At 40.8% G+C, this 24,454-nt stretch overlaps 1 protein-coding gene across 2 annotated transcripts in view; it reads left to right on the top strand.

Moving 5' to 3' along the window:
- Positions 1–14,064: 14,064 nt before the first annotated feature.
- Positions 14,065–24,454, top strand: part of LOC101155758 (uncharacterized) — a 32,826-nt gene continuing 22,436 nt past the window's right edge. The window contains exons 1-5 of one of the 2 annotated variants that reach the window (XM_004086855.5): positions 14,065–14,245; positions 17,765–18,002; positions 18,089–18,220; positions 20,550–20,663; positions 23,856–23,990. In XM_004086855.5, coding sequence (XP_004086903.1) covers positions 17,853–18,002; positions 18,089–18,220; positions 20,550–20,663; positions 23,856–23,990 — 531 coding nt within the window. In that variant the 5' untranslated portion in view covers positions 14,065–14,245; positions 17,765–17,852. Of the gene's footprint in view, positions 14,246–17,402; positions 17,541–17,764; positions 18,003–18,088; positions 18,221–20,549; positions 20,664–23,855; positions 23,991–24,454 lie in introns of those variants that run through there. The other variant, XM_078938813.1, reaches the window with a different exon arrangement.

Here is a 24,454-nt window from a genome sequence, read left to right as displayed (position 1 = left end):
CGGAGGGATACAGAGCCCTCCGGCGCCATAAAACTGAAGTTGCAATGCATTGACAGCAATGCACTGGCAACTATTGAGGATGTCATTGAGTGGTGGTGACGTGCGAATTAGAAGACTGGCTGTCTGAGTTCTTTCATTACTCACTACTTAGTGCACTATTTAGTGCATTTGTCATTTTGTGGTGCTGTCCGAATCCACAATTCCAAAATGAAGTCACTAGAAATTTCCCAAAACCCAGTGTGCATCGATGTTCACTAGATTGGCGAACATAGAACACAATGCATTGCATTTGAACAACGTTTGCTATCAATAAACTATCAACAATTTCACCTTCAGAAATCAGTGAATTCATAAATTCACTGATTTCACTGTGAATTTAGATCATGTATTTCTGATCTTAGCAATATTCCGCAGGTGAAAAAAGGCAGTTCTACACGCCTGAGATATGTGAGCCTTAAATGATAAATCCTGGTCAAATAAAACCCCAAGGTTTCTAACTGTGGAATTGGGGGCTATACTTATGCCATCCAGGGAGACTATCTGATCAGACAGAGCATCTCTGAGGTTTTTAGGACCAAGTATAATGACCTCAGTTTTTTCTGGGTTCAAGAGGAGGTAATTAATTGTCATCCAGGTCTTGATGTCACTGATGCAGGCGTTCAGTTTCTCTATCTGGTCATTCTGGTCAGGCTTCATGGATAAATACAACTGCGTATCGTCGGCATAACAATGAAAATTAATGCTGTGTTTCCTGGTTATGTTTCCTAGGGATAGCATATAAAGCATAAACAGGATCGGTCCCAAGACTGAGCCCTGTGGGACTCCATAGTTAACTCGAGTGCACTGAGAGGAATGGCCATTTATATTAACAAACTGATACCTATCGGACAGATAGGATTTAAACCACTGGAGAGCAGATCCTCTGATCCCTATGTCCTGCTCTAATCTATGGAGTAAAATACCGTGGTCGATAGTGTCAAAGGCTGCACTGAGGTCCAACAGGACCAGAATAGAAAGTAGTCCCTTTTCTGAGGCCAATAACAAGTCATTTGAGACTCTAACTAGTGCAGTTTCCGTGCTGTGGTGGGGTCTAAACCTCGACTGAAACTCTTCAAAGTGGCTGTTGTCCTGTAGGTGGCAGTAAAGCTGCTTAACTACAACTCTTTCTAGGATTTTAGAAATAAAGGGCAGGTTTGATATCGGTCTATAGTTGGCCAAGATGCTAGGATCCAAACTGGGCTTTTTCAGAAGAGGTTTAACAACTGCATATTTAAAAGACTGTGGCACGTAACCCGTTTCCAGAGAGGTATTTATCATCGTTAATATGGAATCATTAATTAGGGGGAAGTTTTCTTTAAAAAGTCTGGTGGGAATTGGGTCTAACAGACAAGTTAAGGATTTGGAGGACGTAATAACCCTTGTGCTATTCTATGGGGTCCAGATGACCCCATCCTTACATTGACATGTTCTCCCTACCATGACAAAGGTGGATAAAGGTGGAAAGATTTCATGTAATCCATGGACACCAGTGAAGATCACAAATCATTGAAGAAAAAAGGTTCAGCGCACTGTCTAGTGGGTCTAGATGACCCAACTCCCAATGGTAAAGTGCCTAGGATAGCAGAAGGGATTACTGATGTTTTTTCCTCTTGATCCACAATAGTGAAGCAGTCTAATGTTACAGAGGTTTCTATAGATGCCTTCACTTCTACCGCGTCAGCCTGCTCTGGGCTGATAGTAGGAATAACTTGATTCAACTTATGTCTAATATTTGAGATTTTACAGTCGAAAAATGTAAGAAAATCCTCAGAGGAGAGAGTAGCAGTGCAAAATTGGAGCAATGAATATCTGTGACTATCGTCCTGTTTATATAGACAGGAAAAAGAGAAATACTTTATGGAGATGAAACATAGGAATGTCATGTTTAAAAACAACATTGTGGTGTTTGTGTGCTTTTGCCCACTCTCTATTCTTCTACAATTAGGCTGAGTCAGCTGTCTAGGTGCTGCACTTTGTATGTGATGTGTAGTAGATGTGTAGATGTCAAAGACTCCATGGACTAAGACCTTTTCAGACTCTGTATGTAAACCTACTTTTACTGTCTCCTGGTTCTGAGAGCTGCTCTGTCTGTAAGCCTGTATGTTGTTTGTCACAATTATTTTCATTTGCTGTCGTGTTTTTTGTCTTTGTCTGTTGTTGGTAAAATGACTAAAGACTAAAGATTAAAATGACATCAGCACCAGTCAGCTCTTAAAATAGAAAAATGGCCATGATAAGCATATGTTGTGCATCTTCAGACTAACTATTGTTTATTTCAGAGATTTCTGTAAATTATCCAGAATGTCCAGGCAGTTGTTTTTTTTTATTATTCACAAGCTTTTGACAGTGTCTGAACCTCTTAAGCATCCACAGCCACCTGACCTCCAAATCTGCTGATGCCTCGTCACATGATAATCAAGTTTCTCATCAGCTGACTGTTAGTAAACACAATGGAGGGAGATGCTGGCAAGACCACATGTGGGCACGACAGAAGAAGAGATGAAGGCCGTCTGGAGTCCCAGAAGAATAAAGCTCTGCTTCCAGAAATGACAGCATGTCAGAACCACAAAGGAGAGATTCCTCCAAAGATAGAATTGTGTCAGAAGATTTGAAAAAGCCTGTTTGGTCCACTGAAGAAGTTTTGATGACCTACTGGGACCAGGCAAAGAGAACTGAAGCTGAGGCAAGGAGAAAGGAAAGAACTCGAGAAAAGCAGTTTCTGGAGAAAAAAGAAGACACCCGTGTCCTTTGTATGCTGGACTTGGCTTGGTGTTGTCAAAGTTAATGAGGCAATGGAAAGTCACAACAAGCAGCCTTGTTTGAGCCAAACAATGGCAGCTCTGCTCAGGTAACCTGAAGCTGTGAGACACACCTGGATGCGCACTTGTCCTCGTCCTGTTTGCTGTAAACACAGAGCATGTGAAGTTTCACTTTCTCCTGTAGCCTAGCCTGAAGATGACGTTTGGCTTGAACCTGCGCTATACCACCTCTGTTCCCATGATGCACTGCAGCCCTCACCTGCTCTGTGACACAGCTGCTTCCTAAACTGCTCTGGGTGGACGAGCGTCTCCTTTGTCTTTGTCTTGTGCTTTTTGCAGCTCATGCACCTTAAAAAGAGTCAGGTAAGGGCGGTACGTCCCAGGAAGATAGTCTTCACCAAGAAGAAGATCGTATGAACCTTAACTTCAGAAGTGACAGACAGGCTGCCACAAAGGTGAAATCTGAAAAGTGGGATTTACCTGAAGGGGTTCGAGCTGAAACCTCTGTGACCTTCAGCAAAAACAGGAGGGTGAACGGGTGGAGAGGGAGAGCAGATGGTCTCTGAACCCTCAGAGCAAACATGAGGGCTTTCGACCACAAGGAGGAAGAGTGAAGATGAAAGCTGAGACAAAAGTGGAAAGACAGAGGAAAAGTAAGGAAACAAGAGGAGAGGAAAGGAAACAAGAGGAGGCAGTAGGAGGCAACCGAACAAGTGAAGGAAACAAGTGAAACAGAAATAAAATACAAGATAAGACAAGAAAGAGAGACAAGATAAGAGGGAAGAAGGTGAGATGAGGGTGAGGGAATAAAAGCAGGGAGTTAGAGGCATTGAACTCCCCGCTAACAAGTTAGAGTATGGGGTAAGGAGACGAGAGGGGTGAGGAGGAAATTAGAGACGGGAGGAAACAAGAAGATGAAGACGAGTAGACCCCCCCCCCCCAAGGAATTAGCATGAGTAGCACCAAAGAGGTTTTATTCGCTTGTGCCTTCTTGTTTCTTCAATAGCTTATTTTGCTCAATGCCATATTTATATTTTATTTATCAGTTAAAATCACTTGTTTACACGTTTTATGTTATTTAAGCTATACTGTATTTAAAATTTTTATAATTGTCTTTTTTTTGTATTTGTTTCTTTAATTCTTTTTAAGTATTTTGATGTTCAGTTCTATCATGTAAATGGAAAAATCTTGCCTAGGGCACCAAATGGGTTAAAGTGTGGAGGATTGTGCTTTCAGTTCAGGATGTTTTCCATTAGCTGTCAAAATTAATGATAAACTATCCCATAAGTGGATTATGTTCATGAAGGACAAAACATTTTTTCTTCTTTGAACATCAAACGTTTGCATAAACACTTGCAGTTTCACTTATCGCTGATAACTTTACTTTAAGTGATGTTAGCTGATTTGAAGGTTTATTCCAAGCTTTTCTTTCAGAAGTTCTGACCCAGGAAGAAATCAGAGATAAAAAGGTTCCAGGTTACATTCAGGAGAGGGATTTTACCGTAAAACAGAGTAGAAAGACAGGAAGAACAGTCGATGTCTGGGACATCACGGAGGATCAAAAAGGCTGCCAAAATAAAAGCACTGAGTAGTAATAAAACACCCATGAGGCCTTTCAATATTCATTATAAACTATATACTATGGGGTCTGGTTCTGATTACCTGGTAGGTGGACCTGTTTTAACTGAACAGAAATGTGATCCTGGACTGCAGCTGCAGTGGGGATCAGAGTTTGGACCCCCTAGGGTCAACGTTCTATTACGTTGCCTAAAGAAGCCAAAAAAAGATGAAAACATTTACAAGTGTCTGCATGACACATACTGTAACAAATGTAGTTGCTGTCTTATTTCTTTTTTTTAACTATCCTTAATCCCCTTTTTCTTCCATTTCTTTGGCTCATTATGTTGTGTTTGAATTTGTTTTTTGACCTGCTCTGTTTGTATTTTTCTGAAAATGCAATAAGGTTGTCAAAAAGAGGGAGTCTTCACAAATGAGAGCAATGTGGACAAACGATTTGGGACCTTTTATCTCAACAGTTGGTTGGAAATGTGCTACAGCACTGCCTGATGACACGATGGCCTTCTCCAATAACATCCTTTTTGTGTGTATTCCTGCCAGGGAGGACACAGGAGTGATGACACAGGATTCCCAGTGTCCTCCTTAATGACTGCTCCGCTTATGGAGGGACTAGAAAACAGAGTCCTGATGACTTTCCTGGAAACTCCACATTGACGGAGACATGTGCATAACACACAGATTCAAATCCAAACAAGTCATTGAAAAAAGCCTCTCACAGCAACAATCAGATCAAATCAAACTTTATTTATAAAGCACTTTTCATATATGTGCTATACATTAAAACTAAAGAAAATAAATAATAGAAAAACAAGCACAACAATTAAAAGAGCCCCCTCCCCGTACCTACACACATCAAATCTTTGAATCTGAAATCACCTGGTCTTTGTAAAAGATGATTGGGAATACACGGTGCATGCTATAAATTCTGCACATGCCATTATTTTTTGCACATGCCATTATTTTTTTTTGTTATTCTCAAAGGGTAAATGATGGAAATAAAACCAGATTTTTTGTTGACATGTTGCAAGAATCTCTCATCTGTAATCTGAGGCCTTTTGAAGATTTTTCCATGTTTCCTCGGCTTCCTTTTGCACAACAATAGAAGGTTTTAGCTGGGAGCCCAAACTTCCAATCCCCACTGCAGTTAAACCAGCGGGCAGCCTTTCCACACAAACAGGCACAGACTCCTGCAGGCAGATGAAAGCTGCGGCTGATGGAGGTGAAGAGTCTGAGTGGCAGCTGCTTCCTCATTCGCCTCCAGACTAAAACATCCAGCCACTTGTTACACGCCGACACACACACCCGACCTGTTCTATGGAGCTCCTAAAAACATCGCTGTGTACATTTCCACAGCTAAATTGTCTATCATTTTATTCAGTTTAAAGAAAATGACCTCTTTGTTTTGACATTACTGAACAAACATGTCCCTGTGAAACAAAACTGCACTTTTTAGGCTGTAGTTCTGTGACAGAAGACATTCAACAGTACCAGAACTCACAAAAAGAAACACACACAACACATACACACTAACACAGACACACAGAAACATCTGAATTCAAATGGGTATTCAAATACAAATTGTTAAATATATGGGAGTTGAGACAAGAGTGCTAACCACTGCTCCACCAGCCCATTGAATCTGTTTATTCAAATAAACACAAAGCTAATATGGTATAACAACAGAAGGACAGCCTCTGTGGTTAATTTGATTTTAAATTAAAGATAATAACAACATAACTGTTTTTAAAGAAGAAAAATGTAAACATTTTTCACTTTCTGTCTAACATTAACTTTGTAGAAAAACGTACTTCTCGTTTTTTTGGCTTTGTTTTTATACTGTCACATCTTGGTTTTGGGCTTGAACTTTGTCAAATATTTTATTTTGACTAAAAGTAAAAACCCACAAGCAATCTAGTTTTGTTCGGTGTAAATGTAGGATGTTGGCGCCATCTGCTGGGGACCCACAGTTCCTGCAGCTCTGCTCCCCTGCTGCCCCTTACTGTCGATGAGCTGACGTGTGTGTTGTGCATTCACCTCTTCTTATTCACCCCTTTAGTTTTTAAGAAGAGGCTCAGGACCCACCTTTCTAATCCAGCTTTTAGTTGAACTTTTAATACATATTATTTTATGTGTTTAATTTATGCATTTAAACTTATCATCAATTTTATGTTTTTATATTTATCTTGTGTCTTTAATTTTAGTATTTCATCCTGATTTTAGCCCCAGTGTTTCTTGTGGGGATCTTTTCTTCCAGGGCTTGCCGGCTTGGTTGGTGGTTGTTTCTACGGTTGTTGCCCTGGAGTCTAACTTCACATCCTCACGGCTGTGAAGTGGACCCCATTGCTGTCCAGGTGTGGGGGAGCACTGTGGTGATGTTCCTACGGCCAGGCTGGTATGAAGAGATTCCCAAATACTGGATCCTCAGAGCAGAGCCAAGCCTGGAGTTTTGATTTTGATTTGAAATGGTTTATTTCAAGCAATCAAATAGAAATAATACACAAAAACAATATAATCATCAGTCATACATTCATACAGTAACTAATCAAACTTAGGATAATTAGACATAATTAATAAATATTGCTTGAAAGGGAGTGGGAGGAAGCGAATTTATATAATCCCACCCCGATTATACTGTAACCATTTTATTACATGATTTATCAATATCCGGTTCCCAGTTTTTATCAGACAAAATTAATAATCATAAGGTATCAATAAAGCACATGCCAAAGATGAATTACTTAAGTACTACGTCAAAAATAACTAATTTAGAAATCAACATGGCAAATGCAGCACCTGAAATATATGCAGATTATGTTGCTTTTAAAAGCCAGTCATATGAATAAAACATAATACTATATCTGTAGCAGACACAACACTGTTTCAGGAATTTTTATAGCAAAATTTCATCAAGTATCAAAAGTTAAAAACATGTCCAAAATTATGCTACATTAGGAAAGATTTTTGAATCAATTTATCAATTTTAGGAGCTAGTGAAGTAATATCATCAAAAGTCAATCAATTTAACAATTTTCAAAAGTGATTAATCATTTGTTTTACTCTTTTTATATATATATATATATTTGTATTTTTTTTTTTTTTTTTTTTATAATAAAGTAATGCTGTAGGGAAAAATAAAAAGGGTCCATAACTGTCGAATTGTCCAAGGTTGGCATTTCTTCTTTTACTGATAACAGCTGATCTCCTGGGTTCAAAACAGAGTTAATAGTTTTCTTCCATGTTATGTCTGCAGACATTAGATTCAGGTCCATATCCTTCTTCAGCTGATATCAGCTGCAGTGAAAGTTGAGGTCAAGTTTTCTGCAGGTCAGAGCTCTGCTGTTATTCAGGTTACGTCAGACATACAGAGAAAGTGAGGAATCCAGGTGTCATATTTCTTGAAATTATTTGGCTCTTTGATTTATTACTCCACGTTGTTTCAGACGACCGTGATCAAACACTTCTCAAAGTCTTTCATGGTGTTCACGACCAGAACCTTGGCCCGGTCCGGTGGACCGAGTGGTTTGACGTAAATCCTGCAGCCTTTAACCCAAGTGTTCTCAATCTGCTTACGCTTCCTGAGAAGCCGTGCATGTTTTGAGATTTCAGCATTCCTTCTTGTCAGATGGTCGTTCAGATAAGCAGCCGAACCTTTCAGTTGTTTCCTTTGGGTCATCAAAGCTAGCTTGTGTTTGTGATTCACAAACCTGATGAGGATCGCTGGTTCATCTCCTTTCTCCTGGGGAGCAGGTGGCAGGTCTCGATGGTATTGAGATCCAGGGAAATCCCTTTAGATGTGAGAAATGAATGTATTTGCTGTTCCAGAGACACTCCACCGCTCTCCGTATTAGCTAGCTAGCATTAGCAGTGCTAGCTCCAGCTGCATTCAGCTTCGCTCGAGGCTTGATTGGTACTCCAGTGAGAATGACATTATTCATCCTTACTTGCTGTTCCACATCGTCCAGTCTTTTCTCCAGAATCTCGACCCGGTTTTCTCGCTGCTCGTTTTGAGCCCGAAATCTTCGGAACTCTTCCATCATCTCCCAGAGTGGTGTTAGCTTAGCCGACACTTGATCCATAAAACTTTTCAGCGTTTCTTGAATAATGTCAAGAGACTTTTTGAGATCTTCATATTCCTGGGGTTTCTTCGGGGGCATGGTCAGCTCTCTTTTTTGGAGAAAAATCAACTTTTTAAGTAATTTGAAGATAGTTGTATTCGCAGAGAGGCACGCCACGCATCCTGCTGTATAACCCCGGAACCGGCAACCGGTCATCGGGAGTTTCTTTTAGTTTTTTTTTATATTTATTATTATTATTGTTTGTGGGGTCACAGGTCATATGTGTTAAAGTGGGTTGGGTTTTATTGTAAAATTGTGTATGTAATTTATGTTAAAGTGCCTAGAGTTTAGCAAGCCACGAGAAGCGCTTTTTTATAACTAAAGTTTGATTTGATTTGATTTGTTATGTACTCTTAGCTGCATAATGAACGCTGTATTGCATACGGTAGAGGAGCATCAGTTACCTGTAGAATTCAAAATATTGATCCTGTTGTTCTCTTAGTCAGTCATACCGATAAGAAGCAGTTGGATAAAGGTCTGTACTTCACTCGTATCAGCTGTATCTTCAGGGAAACTTTAGCAACAGATCAACATGATAAGAAAAGCACTATCTAAAGTTTAGCTTTTTTGTCTCAGTGTGATGTGGAGATGTTCTAGAGTAGACAAAGTGAGGACTGGCAAGAAGAGACTTGATCCCTCCTTTCTTTTGTCTTGACTCCACTCTCACTTTGACTTATTTTGCCCCTAGCTTTGCCCAATTTTTACGAGATCTGCTGTTGTTCTAGTTTCTGGCTGGAGGCGTGAAGCCTCTTTTCAGAACATTGGAGCTTATTTTTAATGGCTTGGTTTCTTATAAGTGAAGCTTGGTGTGGACAGGTGCAGCTTGGATTTTGAAATGATAAGCTTGGTTTTGGTTTCAGATGCATTCAGCTTAGTTCCTTATGATTGTGAACCATGGCTTTAAATTGACATTGCTTGGTTGCCAGAGGGTGATGTTTTAAATTGGTCACACTTATTCATTTTGCATTTTAGCTTGCGTTAAGCCTGATTTTTGATGGGTGGGTCTTAGTTTCACGTGGATGAGACACATTTTCTGAACAACCAAGCTTGGTCTCATTTGGGTTTTTGATATATAGAGCTTAAATTTAAAGGAATTGTGCTCTTTAGAAAAGGTGAAACTTGGTCCAAGATGGTTTGGTTTTGGTTTTGGGTGGGTACAGCTGAGTCTTGGATAAGTTGCATTGTGTGCTTTTATTTTTATTTGATATCAGATGGGGTTATCAACATTTGGTTGTGTGGGGCTTTCTGGGAAACAATAAATGTTTACATTTAGACACCCCTGCGATCGTCACACTTTTTCCGTTTCAAACTGACCCTGGCCCCCGATCAGAGAATGGAAACGTCATGTGGCCCTCACTGGAAAAAGTTTGGGGACCCCTGCTATAGAGGAATTAAGCTCTGTTTTAGATGAATGAGAGTTTGTTCAAAATCAAATCAAATCAAGTTTTATTTTATAAAAAGCACTTTTCATGCATCACAGCTCAAAGCGCTAAAACAGAAAAAAAAAAAACCAACTATGATTAAACCAATGATTCAAACTTCTGATCTCTAAGACGTTCTCTGCCATCCAGGACTTAATGTCTAGAATACAAGAGTGTTTATGGGTTCAAAGTCATCAGGAGACACAGCAATGTAAAGCTGCGTATCATCAGCATAGCTGGGAAAGGCCGTTCTTGCCCATTGAACTGAATTATTGTAGATTTTGAGGTGTTCTTCAAGTCATCAGTCTTCCGTGGCATTTTAGGAGTAGTTCTTAAGGTTTTGTCTTGAATTGAACCACTGCATCAATGGAAGATTGCAGTCTGTTATTAAAATGATCAAGCATATAATCAAAGGATGCAGGTGAAATCTGAGCAGAAGTTTGTTTAAATATACCAATAAAACTTACAGCCACTTCAGGAGTTATGTACCGTTTCCTCACAGTTCTCACTGAGGCTTCCTGCGTGATTTCACTGGTGACATTAAAAACCCCACAATGGTCTGATATAGTCAAGTCAACAACAGAGAACACTCCGCCGGACAATGACAAGGTTCTCTGTTGTGAGTTGATTGTGGGACAATGTTGATGAAAATCCATGCTGCTCAGAAAATGTAAAATCTCACAGGCAAGTGGTGCTAGTGAGATGGAGAATAATAATAAGGAGTAGGACGTGTTTTCTGGGCTACTTGTTGCACGCAATATGTTTTCATATTATCACCATATTTAAACTTCCAACTCCTTTATTATATCGTTAGACTCATTTTCACACAACCCTATTTCCTTCCTAAACTAACAACTGGACAAAAAATGTCCAACAAGAATGCACGAAGCGTGAAGGGAACAGCAGCGGCTAGCGCTAGCTGCTCAAAACCCAGCAAGATGAATCTGTCTTCGGTGTCTCACAGGGAAGTCAAGGACGAGGATGAACTGAGAGAGCCAAGCTACGGATCACGAGGTCCGTATTACCGCCATGGAAAGTTCAGTAGCGGGCCTCCAGCTTGAAAAGGCAAAGCTACACGCTAAGCTGTTAGATCTTGAGGGAAGAGCCAGAAGGAATAATGTACAAAATTGTAGGTGTTCCGGAAAGGGAGGAGAAAGGGAGACCTACTGAGTTTGTTACAAAATTCATCCCTAAATTCCTGGCGGACAACAACTTTGAAAAGCTGGTTGTTATCGGCACGGCGCACTGCATCCCACAGCCCAGATCCGCCGACGGCGCCAGACCTAGAACTATAATCACCAGAGTCCCCTTCTATCAAGACAAAGAAAATATCTTGCAACTAGGGAGACAAATCAAGAGGGATCTTGAAGGCCACAGGATTTTAATTTTCCCCGATCCTGCATCCTCACCAAAGGGGACAATCTAGCCCATTCACTCTTCAACTTGGTGTCCGACAGGGGGACCCTCTGTCACCTTTACTGTCACCCTGGAACCCCTACCTATAGGAATTAGGGAACATCAACGTATCACAGGAATAAAGCTGAATGGAACTGAGACCCGAATTGCTCTCTATGCAGATGACCACCTGGTCTGTCTGTCAGACCCAGTAACATCCATCCCCATTCAATTCCAATGTATAAACTCTTATGGGAAGTTCTCCGGGTGTAACATAAATTGGGAAAAGGGTGAGTTTATACCATTAGCTGGCCAGTTTACAAATGATTTTCTGAACAACCTTCCCATTAGGATAAAAAATGACTGCTTCACTTACCTGGGACTCAAGCTGACAAGAAACCCAGAAGAGCTCTTCAAATTAACTTTTACAGAGGCCCTAGAAAAACTTAAGGTTGATATTCAGATCTTAAAACTATTACCCTTGTCTATGATCAGCAGGGTGAATGCAATTAAAATGGTCAGCTTACCCAGGTTTCTGTATCTATTTCAAAATTTACCAATATATTTGAATGCATCTTTTTTCAAAAAAAGTGTACTAAATAATACTGCCATTTATTTAGGGCTACAAACCCACAGAATATCTAAGGCTCACCTGCAGAAACCTTCTAGAGATGGTGGCCTGGGTCTGCCAGACTTTAGACACTGCTACTGGGCAGCTGTGAGTATTCTGATGTGGAGAATAATCCCTTATGGGTGCAACTGGAAGCTAACACTGTAGGAAAGTCATCACTCCCAGCCCTTTTGTTTTCAAGCTCTGCCCCAATATCCAAAATACATCAATATAACTTTATTCTAAAAAATTCCCTTCTTCCTACTACGAATAAAAACAGCATGCCAGGCTCTTTGTGCCTCAATGCAGGCTCCCATTTGCCGAAATCATGTATTCACCCCCGCCAACAAGATGGAGCATTCACTGTCTGGAAAGAGAAAGGTTTTAGATCTTTTTCAGATCTGTTTATTGATGGCCATTTTGCTTCATTTACACTCCAAGTAAAGTCCCATTTCTTTCGTTCCCTTCAGGTCAGACACTGTGTAAGGGAGTGGTGTCCAAGTCTTGATCTCCCCGCTACACCCCCCCTCTTTGACCTCCCCTCACTTCCCCCTGACTCCAAGCGAATCAAATCTAAATTTGTGTCTTGTTTTTCTGTGGGTCTCTGGAATGAGGCACTGTCAAAACCTACCTCTGCTCCATCAGTTCTCAACTCAGGTTAATTCAGTTTAAGGTTCTGCACAGACTGCATTCCAAAACGAAGCTGAACGGCTACTTGTGACAGGTGCAAAACATCAGAGGGTACACTGGGTCATTTATTCTGGTTCTGGCCATCGTTGCACAGTTTCTGGAGTAAGATCTTTAAATGCTTTTCTGATGCATATGACAAAGAGATTCAGCCCAATAGCCACCTGACCATCTTTGGATGTTCTTCACAAACTTCCCAACTGCCACAACATACCGGTATACAGACAGTGCTGCACTTGGGAATGGTGGTGGCCAAAAAGCTTGTTTTTCTAAACTGGAAATCAAAAACTTCTCCCTCCTTTTGAACATTAGCCGGCTGAGATCACATATGCCATCGGGCTAGACAGGTTGAGGTTCTGCAGATTTGGCTCACAGTATAGATTCAACACTGTTTGGAAAACCCTTCTGGCTCACTACAACATAACTAGAACTACAACACTGAACAACATGACTCCAATTGGAGAGGTGCTGGATCTGGGTCACAAATGTAATTTTGCATCTCTTTCTGGTAAAACTTATGTCTGACTGCAACATTTATTTGTGGATTTTTCTTATGGGTCAGTATGGTAATCTGGCAAGCTTTTTAATATTTTTTTATTTTTGTTGTGTTTTCTACCATATTTTCACTTAAACTTCAAAATAAAATATATAAAAAACGGATTAAAAACTCAGGCATAGGCAACATGTAAATTAAAATAGCTGGTTATTAAAATCCCCTTTGTACCTAATGTGAAGATATGATTAAAAAAAATCAGAAAATTCTTCAACAAAACAGGAAGGAGGGTTCGGTGGTCTGTACACTGTGACAGCTAAAACTCAAATGAACAATATTTGCTGAGTGCAATATTTTCAGATGATCAATATTAACGCTGAGAAGATGGGAGCCACTATTGTTAGGGTGTAAACCGTCTGCTTTGAAGAGGTATGGTCTCAAACATGGGGAAGTTATAAATGTATGGAATACTAATTTGAAAGCAGTCTCCTTTTTTGTAGATTGGAATCACCGCTGATGACTTCCATGCACTTGGAAATATTGATTCAGATATGGATTGATTGTCCATGTCTATATGTTGATATCAGATGGGTAGTGCTATGTTTCAGAAGCTTTGAGCTTAGTTTCAGATGAATTAAGATTTGTGATGCGTAGTTGAAGCTTAGTTTTGGTTTGAATAAGAATAATATGATCAGTAAATATTCCTGCTGTTCATGTACAGTGTTATCACCAAAGCTGGAGACTCAGTCTTAGGCTTTCCAACGCAGGAAGAAGACCATAGAAAAAATGTGTTCCCCTAACGAGAAAAAGGAATGTCTTTTAAAGCTACAATCTAAAATCCTACTGAAGATCGGATGGAAAAGTTTGAAATTCTGTGTTTCATCAGCTGCTTCTCTTTCCGACAGAGCATTCCTTTTGGATCAACATGCACATGTCTGCAAAGAGTAACTTCAGCCAATCAAAGCTCAGAGCAGCTGACCGACAGCAGCAGCTGGGAGCTCCTTTAAAAACAGCCTGTCCTCTTCAGAAAGCTTCAAGGGTGGAGATTCTCAAAGGGGTTGCTCACTGATCGACTGATACAGACATAACCCGTTTAGCCTTGTTCTCTCTGGTGGTGAGTCCGGCTGCTCTGAGCGAATCATCTGGAGGTAAAACTGTTTTTGGATTTTCAAAGTGATAGCTCAGTGAGCTAATTCTGTGGCTGACGGAGAGAGCGTTTCTGAAGAATTTTGGCTACTTGCTTTTTTATTATTGTTATTTGTTATTTTGTCATACTGATTCTTTTCCCTAAAGGATCCTGGATGTGTTCAGACTAAAATATGCCCTCAAACTCACATACAAACTTCCCGAAGATGAGAAATGTTTTCAGATTGTATAATGAGTCTCTAGTGTTGGACAGACTTTGTTTTTACAGTAGAGCGGATCCAAGGATCTACTCCACAAGTCCCATGGATAATTTTGTGTAATGTGCCTTTTTCTTTTTATGTATGCATCATTAAAAAACCCTAAAGAGCAGAAGAAGTAGAGCTAAATCAGAAAAAATAACAAGAGCTGAGACTGATATGTTTACATTAATGGTGGTTTATTTGTTCCCACAACTGAAACATATGTGTATGCAGTTTCACACAGGCAGGCACTTTATGCTGCCTTCACAACCAACAGGATTCGCCACGCCACTTCAAATACCTGAACTTTGGTGTCAACATTGTGTCAACCAATCACAAGCGGCTGGGATAGGCTCCAGCAGCCCCGTGACCCTGAAAGGCACTTGACGGCCTAGAAGATGAATGAATATATTTATTGGTTTTTAAACACAAACCAACCAAACAAAATACAACACTTGGCCCATGAATGCTAGGATAGACTGCATGTGCAAGGAGTCATAATAAAACGATACAGAAAAATGCAGGAAAATGTGGTAAAGAAAACAATGCATCTAAAATATATTGTACATGGGTGCAGTTACTATTAATTACAAATGCTCTCTTAAAGGTTTTAGCAACATCAAGTCCAAATACAAAATGAAAGGTGCCCATGTTTTCACAAAAACATCCTCTTTGTGATGCAGTCAACAATAGACACACAGTACACTATAATACCAAGTATTGGTAAGACCATTAACAATTGAATCAACCAATCCCAAAAGTAAAAGCAGAGGGTTGTTATTTAAGTCAGTAGACAGTAGACAGTGGGCCGGATTAAACCATCTGGGCCGTATGTTTGACACCCCCTGATCTATCTTTGCAGTTCTCATCACCTATCTTGATACTAAATTCCATATCCAACCATTCTTGCAAGTGTGCTGTGTTGTTTGCATGATGACCTTAAAGAATATTGTAGAACTTAGAATGCTAAGATTTGGTCAGTAAAAGCTTTTTCTCAATATCTGTACGTCCTGAGACATTGATTGTGTTATTTTGCTATCAACAAAATCCCCGACCTGCAAGTATCTGTAAAATTCTGTTTTAGGAATATTACCTTTTTCAATCAGTTGACTCTTTACATGCCCAAGTATGGGCATGTAAAAGCTTGATTCAATTAACAACTTGAATCAAACAGCTTAAATTTGGTTGAATATATACTTTTATTGATTAATCATTACACCAATAATCTGTGTTTACTGCTATTAAAAAATTAACATTGATAAAACCTGTAGTTCCGGCGTAAACAAAAATTTACTTTCACCCCCGATGCTTGCTGCTTTGTGATGGTATTTTAGCAGCAGCTCTCTCAATCCCATGTATTTGTCTGTCAGAAACCTTTGTCATTCTGCCTTCATCTACACCAGGGGTGGGCAATTCCAGGCCTCGAGGGCCGGTGTGTCTGCATGATTTCCAGATAGTCTTGCCCTACTCATGGCTAATTACCTGGTTCAGGTGTGTCCAGCCAATTAGAACATGCCAGAGCAGGGTATGCTGGAAAACATGCAGGAATGCGGCCCTCAGTGCCCACCTCTGATCTACACCAAACCGTATGTGCTCTGAATTAGCTACAAATCTCTTAATAGTTCGATGATCACGCTTAAGTCTTCCTGAAATAGCCAAGGTTATCCTACCTAGTCCAAGGCATTGAACTATTTCATTTTTTTATCAGCAGAGGTCCTTTTTCTTTCTCATATTGCTTGAAAGTGTTAGCCCGCTTAATAATGTGGAACTATCTTTTTGACACTTAAATACAATTTGCACAATTTGGAATGGACTGTGTGTCTTCAACCTACATTCACATATCCCAAAATTCCGCTGCGCGACAATCCAAATGCAAGTTTTTCAACAATTTCAGCATGTGGTCACGCAGCAGCAATTGTAATTGGAAGGTGGCAGTAGTATTTTTACACACAGCGGCTGCGGACGTTTTACGAAAAATGTAAATTTTACAGGCAGCAGCGCAATAATTGACTGACAGGAGGGGCTCCAAGGTCCCCAAAATTGTCTAATGATTGGTTGATTTCAGACTGCCACCCTCAAGCCACCCCTTTGCCCCCGTGCTGCCATCCCACTGCGACCGTCCGATTGTTAGAACTCTTGTAACAGCACAGCCACTCGACAAGGGCTGTTGACATGACCAGATGTCCATCTGGCGATCCTGGCACCAATGGGTCCTGCATATAAATGGGGAAACGGTATTTATGCTCCAATAATGTACTGATGCTTTTCATCAGATGAAGACTCCTGCTGCAGTTGGACCGCTTAGACCTTCGTTTTTTGGGGCACAGGGGCTTTGCCCTTGCTGGGTTTATTGGGAGGCAAGATGTCTAAAAAATGTAAAGTGACAAGATTATAATGTGTGCTCAAATTCTGAGTAACAAATAACCAGTGGTGCAGAAGGGCCGGCTCTTATATAACCTCAGGATACCAGGTGGCTGGTGGCACTTTATATGGACATTCCCCGTCCAGAGACTTTTCTTTTCTTCTTACTTGTCCGGTCCAACAGCTGGACAAACAGATGAGAGCTGAAGGCCTCTTGTGTTGGACATATTTAACTTTAACAACAGGGGTTATAAATCTTCTGAAAAACCAGAGGGATGTCTGAATAAACCGCACGGAAATGGAAAGGAGGGAAGAAGAGAGAGGGATGTTAGAGAGGGGGGGGGGGGGGGCAGGAGCGCACCTCAACCCCAGCTCAAAGTTCCTGGATGCCACACACCTGAGTCTCATTTATAATCACTCACAGTATACTTAAGCACTGTGCTGAGCCTCACTCAGTGTGAAGTATTGTTTGTGCCACTCTGCCTGTGTTACCAAGTGTTATATTAGGATCTGATCTTCTGACTTCCTGACCCTGTTTTGTCTCTGATTCTGTTTGCCTGCTGCCTGTCCCGAATCTTGCCTGGATCCTTTCTTCTCTGTTGCCCCATGCTCGTCATTGGCCCCCTGCCTGCCTGTCCCTGATTTAGCTTTGTGGACTTTTAGCTGTGCTAATAGACCCTAATGCAATTGGAACCAGGTGTCTTCCCATTTTTTTACAATTTGTGACTGTAGCATCAGTGTCTGACAGAATCTACGATTGTACTGGTACATTCACTCTCTCTGAATTTGTCTGTTAACTTCTGACCCAATTTTTTCTTTTTCCTCTCCGGTGACCAGCTTTCCTCTCAGAGCATTCATCTGACTAACCTGACCTGCTTCAGATTTCAGAGGTTGTGTTGACTTTGTGCTTTCATCTTACAGGAGATCTTCAGTCTTCCATGAGCCCAGCAAAGTGGTTAAGATTCTCCCTGAAATCATAGGCAATGGATGTCTAAAACCTACCGAGAGTATGGGAGGAAGACTGTGCCGTGAGGAGTTGAGAGAGGAGAAGAAAAGGAGCCCTACCAGAGACAGTCTGACATCATCAGAGAAAGTCAAAAGATTTATTGTCAAACAGTTTGGATACAACGTCCTGAGCCTGGCCCGCCGCGGCCTGAAGGTACACACAGGAGGCAGTAGAGGGAGTTGTTGGTCATTCATGAAGATCCGAGCTTCTTCAATCATCTTGCCTCCTTTGTCATGCAGGAGATGCCGGACGAGCTGTGGGAGCTACTGGAGCTGGAGAAATTGAATCTATCTCTAAACAACCTAAAGACTGTCCCGCCTCAGCTGGCTCTGCTCTCCAACCTGGTGGTTCTGAACCTTTGGGGCAACCAGGTGAGGTCCACTCAGGTCTGGAGTAGTTTCCGCAACAGAAAGAGATAGTCCTGCATCAGCCAAATCTAGACACAGATTAATTTCAGTTCTCAGAGTTTTCTGCAGCTCATACACTGTTCACTTTGGGAGCTTGGCTCACCTGAGCTCTTCAGTGCACCTGACTTAACTGGTTCAAGTCACTTCAAGTAGTACACTTACCCTCGATTTACACTGGTCCGACTTCCTGACCGTCAGTTGGTTTGCATTGTTTCTGTTGCATCTTTGGTCTGTCCCACCTCCCCCTGTTTCCTGCTTCTCCTGCTATTTGGTGTAACGTTGATGCATCAAAGCGTCGTAAATAGAACTCCTACATGAAGCTTGCATTGGGGTGGGGAGAGACAGATGTCAGATGCAGACATGATGGAGGCGATGTAAACATTCAGACTGATTAATTCAATTCAATTCAATTTTATTTGTATAGCCCAAAATCACAACAACAGTCGTCTCGATGGGCTTCGAAGTAAAACATGAAATCAAAAGGATCACGAATACAAAGAGTTCAATAGAAAAATACTAAAATGAACTAACAAACTGACTAAGCTATACTGGCATCCCTGCCCTTAGACCCCCCTTCGCGGTAAGGAAAAACTCCCAAAAAACCGGATTCCGGAAAAAACGAAGAAACCTCAGGGGTGCCTTAATGATTGTTCAATTTTTTTGTGGTAATGCAATACAACAGAGACGGAGTGAAATCAGCCTTTAAGAGTATTTGAGTAACTATATTTGAGTATAAGTATAAACGTAGCAAGTAAACTATGAAGGTGTAGTGCAGGAAGTATACTAACTGAATACTGCAAAGGTTTTGTCCCACTTAGCAATCATGCTAACTCCGTGACACCTGAATTTATTACCAGCTAAGAGAAAAACAATATTGTTTTTGCTTGCAAATAGATGCTAAATATAGCTAAGTTTGGAGCCGAAGTATTTTAATACGCACCAACAGGCGTTAAAGGGTTAATTTATTTCACCCCATTTGAAATCCAATCCTAAACAATTGAACGACATGTGTGGAACCTGTGCTTCGAGTTTAGTGGATGATTAGTCTGTGAAACTCACTTTAAAACATTCATGTCCTGCAACATTTGTGCAGATTTCTCCACAGTTTTCTAATTTTTTGAAATCCTGTTGTTGTGGGTTTCATGAGCTGGAATATCAACTTGTGTAAAGATAAACAAATACTTAAAATCAATTAAACAGTGGGCCCTGAATCTATGATCCATGCAAGTTTAATTATTCAAATGAAATTATGGAAATGAATACATTTTTTTGGAAAGGGTCTGTAAATGAAAAACTCAAATGGAACATTCATACAGCATGTAAAAGCTTTACAGAAGATAAAGACTCAATAAAACTAAGTTGTTGATTTGTAAAGGTTGTTTCTGATTTGTAAAAATGTATTAAAGGCGACACTGCAGGATCTTTTTGATGAAATGTCATTTAACAATAATGATTGTTCGACCTCCTTCCTCCAAGTGGGTGAACCCTGTGAAAGGCGATCTTCTGCATTCGTCTTAGGGAAGCTGGACGTCCATGAAGGTTTTTACCGTGGCCTCCGGACTTCTCCTGCCTCCTCTGGAATTCCAGAGGTGACCAGGTTTTCCCTCATGCTCCAAGCTTGAAGATCCAGGAGGGTTTCTTTGATGGTTCTTTCTCCATGAAGGTCGAGCAGTGTCCCTGCTGAGGGTTTCTAGGGGTCCAGGCCGGTGCGAGCTCACTTACCTGCTGCTGGCTGGACTCCAGACTTCTGCAGGCTTGGAAGTCTTGGTGTAGACCTTAAGCAGATTCAAGTGAGGATCAATGCTGGAGAGCTTTTTATTAACAGAGTCCAGGATGCCGCTGAAGCTGCTGTCTGGAGAAGACAGGGTGACTGCATTTAGAGGATGGAGAAGTGGTACTTGTCTTTCCCATAACGGTTGTACTAAAGCAATCCTGAATGTAAACCTGCAGGTCCTCCCGGCCACTAGTGGGTGAACAATATTTTACAGGTTTTGTTAGTTTTTGGATCATCTGGTGTTAAATGAAATAGGATAAAAATGTTTTTTCAACTCCTTGCATGCCACCATGTTGAACCGCCACGGTTGTCCTGTCGGGTCTTGTAACACTACAGCATCACCTCTCTCTCATGTACTCACTGGCCTCTGCCCCCCCCCCCCCCCCTTGGGGTGAACCTGAGCTGTTCTCTTTACGGCAAGCAAACCTCAAATAGTGATTGTTCCGGTGTTTTCTCAGCCGTCAGTGCATGTGTCACTCATCACACTGTCATCTTTGTGTTGTTGTTGTCTTTGTGCAGCTTAGCAGCCTTCCACCGGAGATCGGACAGTTGAGCAGACTTCGGGTTTTGTTCATCTACAGAAATAATCTGACAGAAGTTCCTGAAGAACTAGGAGCCTGCACACAGCTGGAGGTAGAGTACCAAAAGAGATTTGTCTGCTTCTTGTTTATGAAGAAATGATTTTTATTTCTACTTTACAGCAAACAAAAATGAAAAATAACTGCATAAAATTACAAAGAACATTGCCATAAGATTGTTTCAGCACATTTAAGGTAACCATTTATTGCATTCATATTCGCTGTCTTTTGCGACATGCATATTATTGCGATAAATTTGCGTATATTGTGCAGGCCTAGTTAAGACGCATTCATTCTATTTATTTTCTTTTACTGAAGGATATTTTTTGTGGAAATCAGACAATGTTAACTGTTCCATTTATATATTTTAAGTTACCAAAATAAAAGCACAATGAATTTGTTTGGGTAAAAGCAACTTAAATATGAGATACAGCTGAGGTGCTTAACATTGTGATCATTAAATGAACTAAATTTGACTATTTTATTACAATGGAAGGATTATTGATATTCAGAGCCTTTTTTCCAAGTTATACTCTTCAAAAGAAAAGTGTTCCAGTACAATACCGGGATACGTATTGAATCGCCAGACTCTTGCCAATACACACCCCTAGTAAAAACCACTAGGAGCTTACAAACAAAGGAAAGGTTTCAACTGAGCTCTAAGATTAACAGAAGGGATGAACGCTTGTTTAGATGGTCCAGTTAACAGCAGTGTTGCTGCATTCTGGACATACTGCAGGCGATCAGTGAACGCTGAGTGACACCAAAGTGAAGCATTACAATAATCAATTCGAAAGGTAATTGCCAGATCACCGTTTCAAGATCGCTGCGGATCAGCTAAGTTTTTGCTTAAAGGCTCAAGTGTAAGGATTCAGTGGTTTGGTTTTCTTTGTCATGTTTTTGGTTTTCTTTTTTGTCAGTCACTCCACTTTCAGGTTCATGATCCACAGCTGTCTTCAGTTCAGTTAATTGCCCTCAGCCTATTCAAGTGTCTTGGTTTCTGTTCATCCTTGTCAGGTCATCTGCTCTGTTTTGTCAACGGTTTGTTTCTCCCCATAGTTTTGTCATGTTTCAGTTTGTGTATTAAATGTTTTATTTCCTGTCACCAAGCTTGGTCTCCTGCATTTTGGATCCTCCACCATCAGTTCATGACAGAATGACCTGAACCATATGGGATGCCAGGGCCTTCTGGAAGTCCTCCTGTTGGGAAAGGCGGGCTTCCAGGCGTTGCAGAATGGCTGTTAAATTTTGCTCTCTGCTGAGTCCATTCTGGCCTGTTTGTACTGACAAGGCAGAACACAGGACTGGACTCAGATGAAGAGTTTAAGGTTATTTTAATTCTCAGCTTGAGAAGTTGGCTAAGCTTTGAGCCATGAAGACACATGACAAACAGGCACTGGACAAAGGGAAACTCCGGCTATAAATACATGAGGAGGGGAGGCACAGGTGGAAACGATCAGGGATGATGAGGCGCTCTCAGCTGTGGGGAAACAAATAGGGCAGGGAGAGGAAGGTCTGAAACGAGATTTGGGTTAAACCTTCAGAATAAAACAGGAAGTGTCACACGACACAACACAAGTGACGGACAGGAACTTGACGAGACATGACATCAAGTGTTAAAAGCTCATTTTGAAAACACTTTCAATCTGTCAAATTTAAACCATGCCCAAGATAACCTGTAGATTTCTAATGGGACGGTCAGCTGTAGAGGTGTCACCAAATGAATGGTAAATGATGTATATTTGCACAGAAGGGCCAAAGCGCTGTCCAGTCACAGTCCCATTCACATATGCACACACACTGATGGCGGCTCTGCTGCTGAACAATGGCGTCAACCTCTAACCACCAGGAGCAACGTGGGGCTCACCGAGGACACTTGGCATATGGCAAGGGGAGGCAGTTTTAAACTATCGGGGGTCAGTCTGGAAGTTCTCATTCTCATGTAACCACGTACTGGGGTGATAGAAGGTTGCAATGCACCTTGGGAGGGGGGGAGGTTCAACAGGGGTCCACCCCTCACATTGGTTGCCACATGGATTTGGACCCCTTTCCTCTCAGTTTTAACTGCACCATAGGCATTTAGGGACCCTTGGTGGGAGGGTGGACATCACTGTGAGCGATCAGGAGATGTCCTCTCAGTGCCCTACCCGCCAATTTTAACTGCCCCCTTTATCACACACATTTCAGTGTGTGTGTGGACAGATCCCACCCCTTTCGACTACCATCTACACCTGACAGTAATGATGATGAACCTCCAGTGTTGTCCTGCCGTGGCGCCTGAGAGCAGAGAGTTTTTGGTTTGGCTACTATAGTGAAATGTAAAACTTTAGTCACATTTATATGGATGTATTTGTGTAGCACAATTAAAAATAAAAGTCAAAAGCAGAAATGCTTTTTCATTTTCTAAATGAAGCTGCATTTTTTGACTCAAAATTGAAATGACAAAGCAATCCGTCAAAATGCTTTTTCATTTTCTTCTTCAACACTGCTTATTCTGTCACTTCATTAAAATGATAAAGAAAATGTCTAATTAGATAATTAAAATGGATTGGCAGAAAGGATTTTTAATTTTCTAAATGTAACTGCATCAAATGACTCAAAATTAGAATGAAAAATCAATACTTCAAATTGCTTTTTCCTTTTCTACCTAAAAACCGCTTATTCTGTTTCATAATTAAAATGAAAATGCAAAGAGGGGATTGCATTTTCATTTTCATGTCCATAATGTGTCGGATAATTCAATTCCTGTCAGAATTTCCTGTGGGGAGGCGGGGCGATGACTTCAGTGCTATCTTCGTGAGTCTGGCTGCTAACAGACACATGCTAGGAACAGTGCAGCCAGGCTTGTAGCTTTGTGTTAGCAGCAGAGGAGGCCTTTAGCTCTCATCTGTTTGCTCAGCTGTTGGACAGGACAAGTTAAAAAAAAAAAACTAATAGGGGTCTGACAGATAGCTAAGCCGAACATTAAATCAGACATCTAATTAAATTAAACCTTTTTTTTTTTAATTTGTTGATAATTCTGAGCGATAAAAAAAATAGATTGTCAAAGAAGAGGAAAAGACCAATCTGGTTAACAATTACGAGGTGTAATATGTGTCATCTGCCAAGAAAGATGTTTCTTTGTCAGCCAGCTCAATTTAAGGTAAGTCAGAGATAACAAAGCTTAGCAGAATACTGTTTTTTTTTGTAATGTGTCCAGACCTGACCTGTCCAACATTCACAATTAAGTTTTAACCATCTACTCCAGGTGCTGAGTGTGGCCAATAACCAGCTGTCCTCACTGCCTGCTTCTCTGTCCAACCTGAGCAGACTGAAGAAGCTCAACCTCAGCCACAACCTCATTGCTCACGTCCCAGGCTGCATCTACAACATGAAGACTCTGGTAGGTCATTCATCTGATGTGTTTTCTTCCCCCTGGCCAACTTTAGGCTGTTTCACACTGTAGTGTAAAATGTATCCCATAGGAAAAATCTGTTGCTCATATGTTGCTTGATCTCGTCTCTTGAGATCAGTTTGAGCGTCTCATATTCGTATCATTCAGTGATCATTTGCTTCTTAACTCTTGCTCCTAAGGGTCCCTTAGGAGCAAGAGTTAAGCTATAATGAGAAAAGACATCACTGAGACAAATGAGGTTGAGTTGAGACAACTGTTAGAGCAATAATTAAGAAGTGGGAGAGACGAACCTAAGACGTTCATGAGACAAATCTGAGAAGAATGAGTCCTAAAAGAGATCTCATCATTGTCTGTCTGATGTCTCTTTCATGTCTTAATCATTTCTCTTAAATGTCTTACCAAAGCCGTTAATGAGAATGATATTTGAGATGTATTTGAGAAAGAAAAGAGAA

Source organism: Oryzias latipes, chromosome 20 (genome assembly GCF_053564925.1).
Source record: "Oryzias latipes strain Hd-rR chromosome 20, Olatipes_Hd-rR_3.1".
NCBI lineage: Eukaryota > Metazoa > Chordata > Actinopteri > Beloniformes > Adrianichthyidae > Oryzias > Oryzias latipes.
The sequence above is the reverse complement of the archived record's forward strand: the minus strand, read 5'-3'. Positions and strand labels throughout refer to the sequence as shown.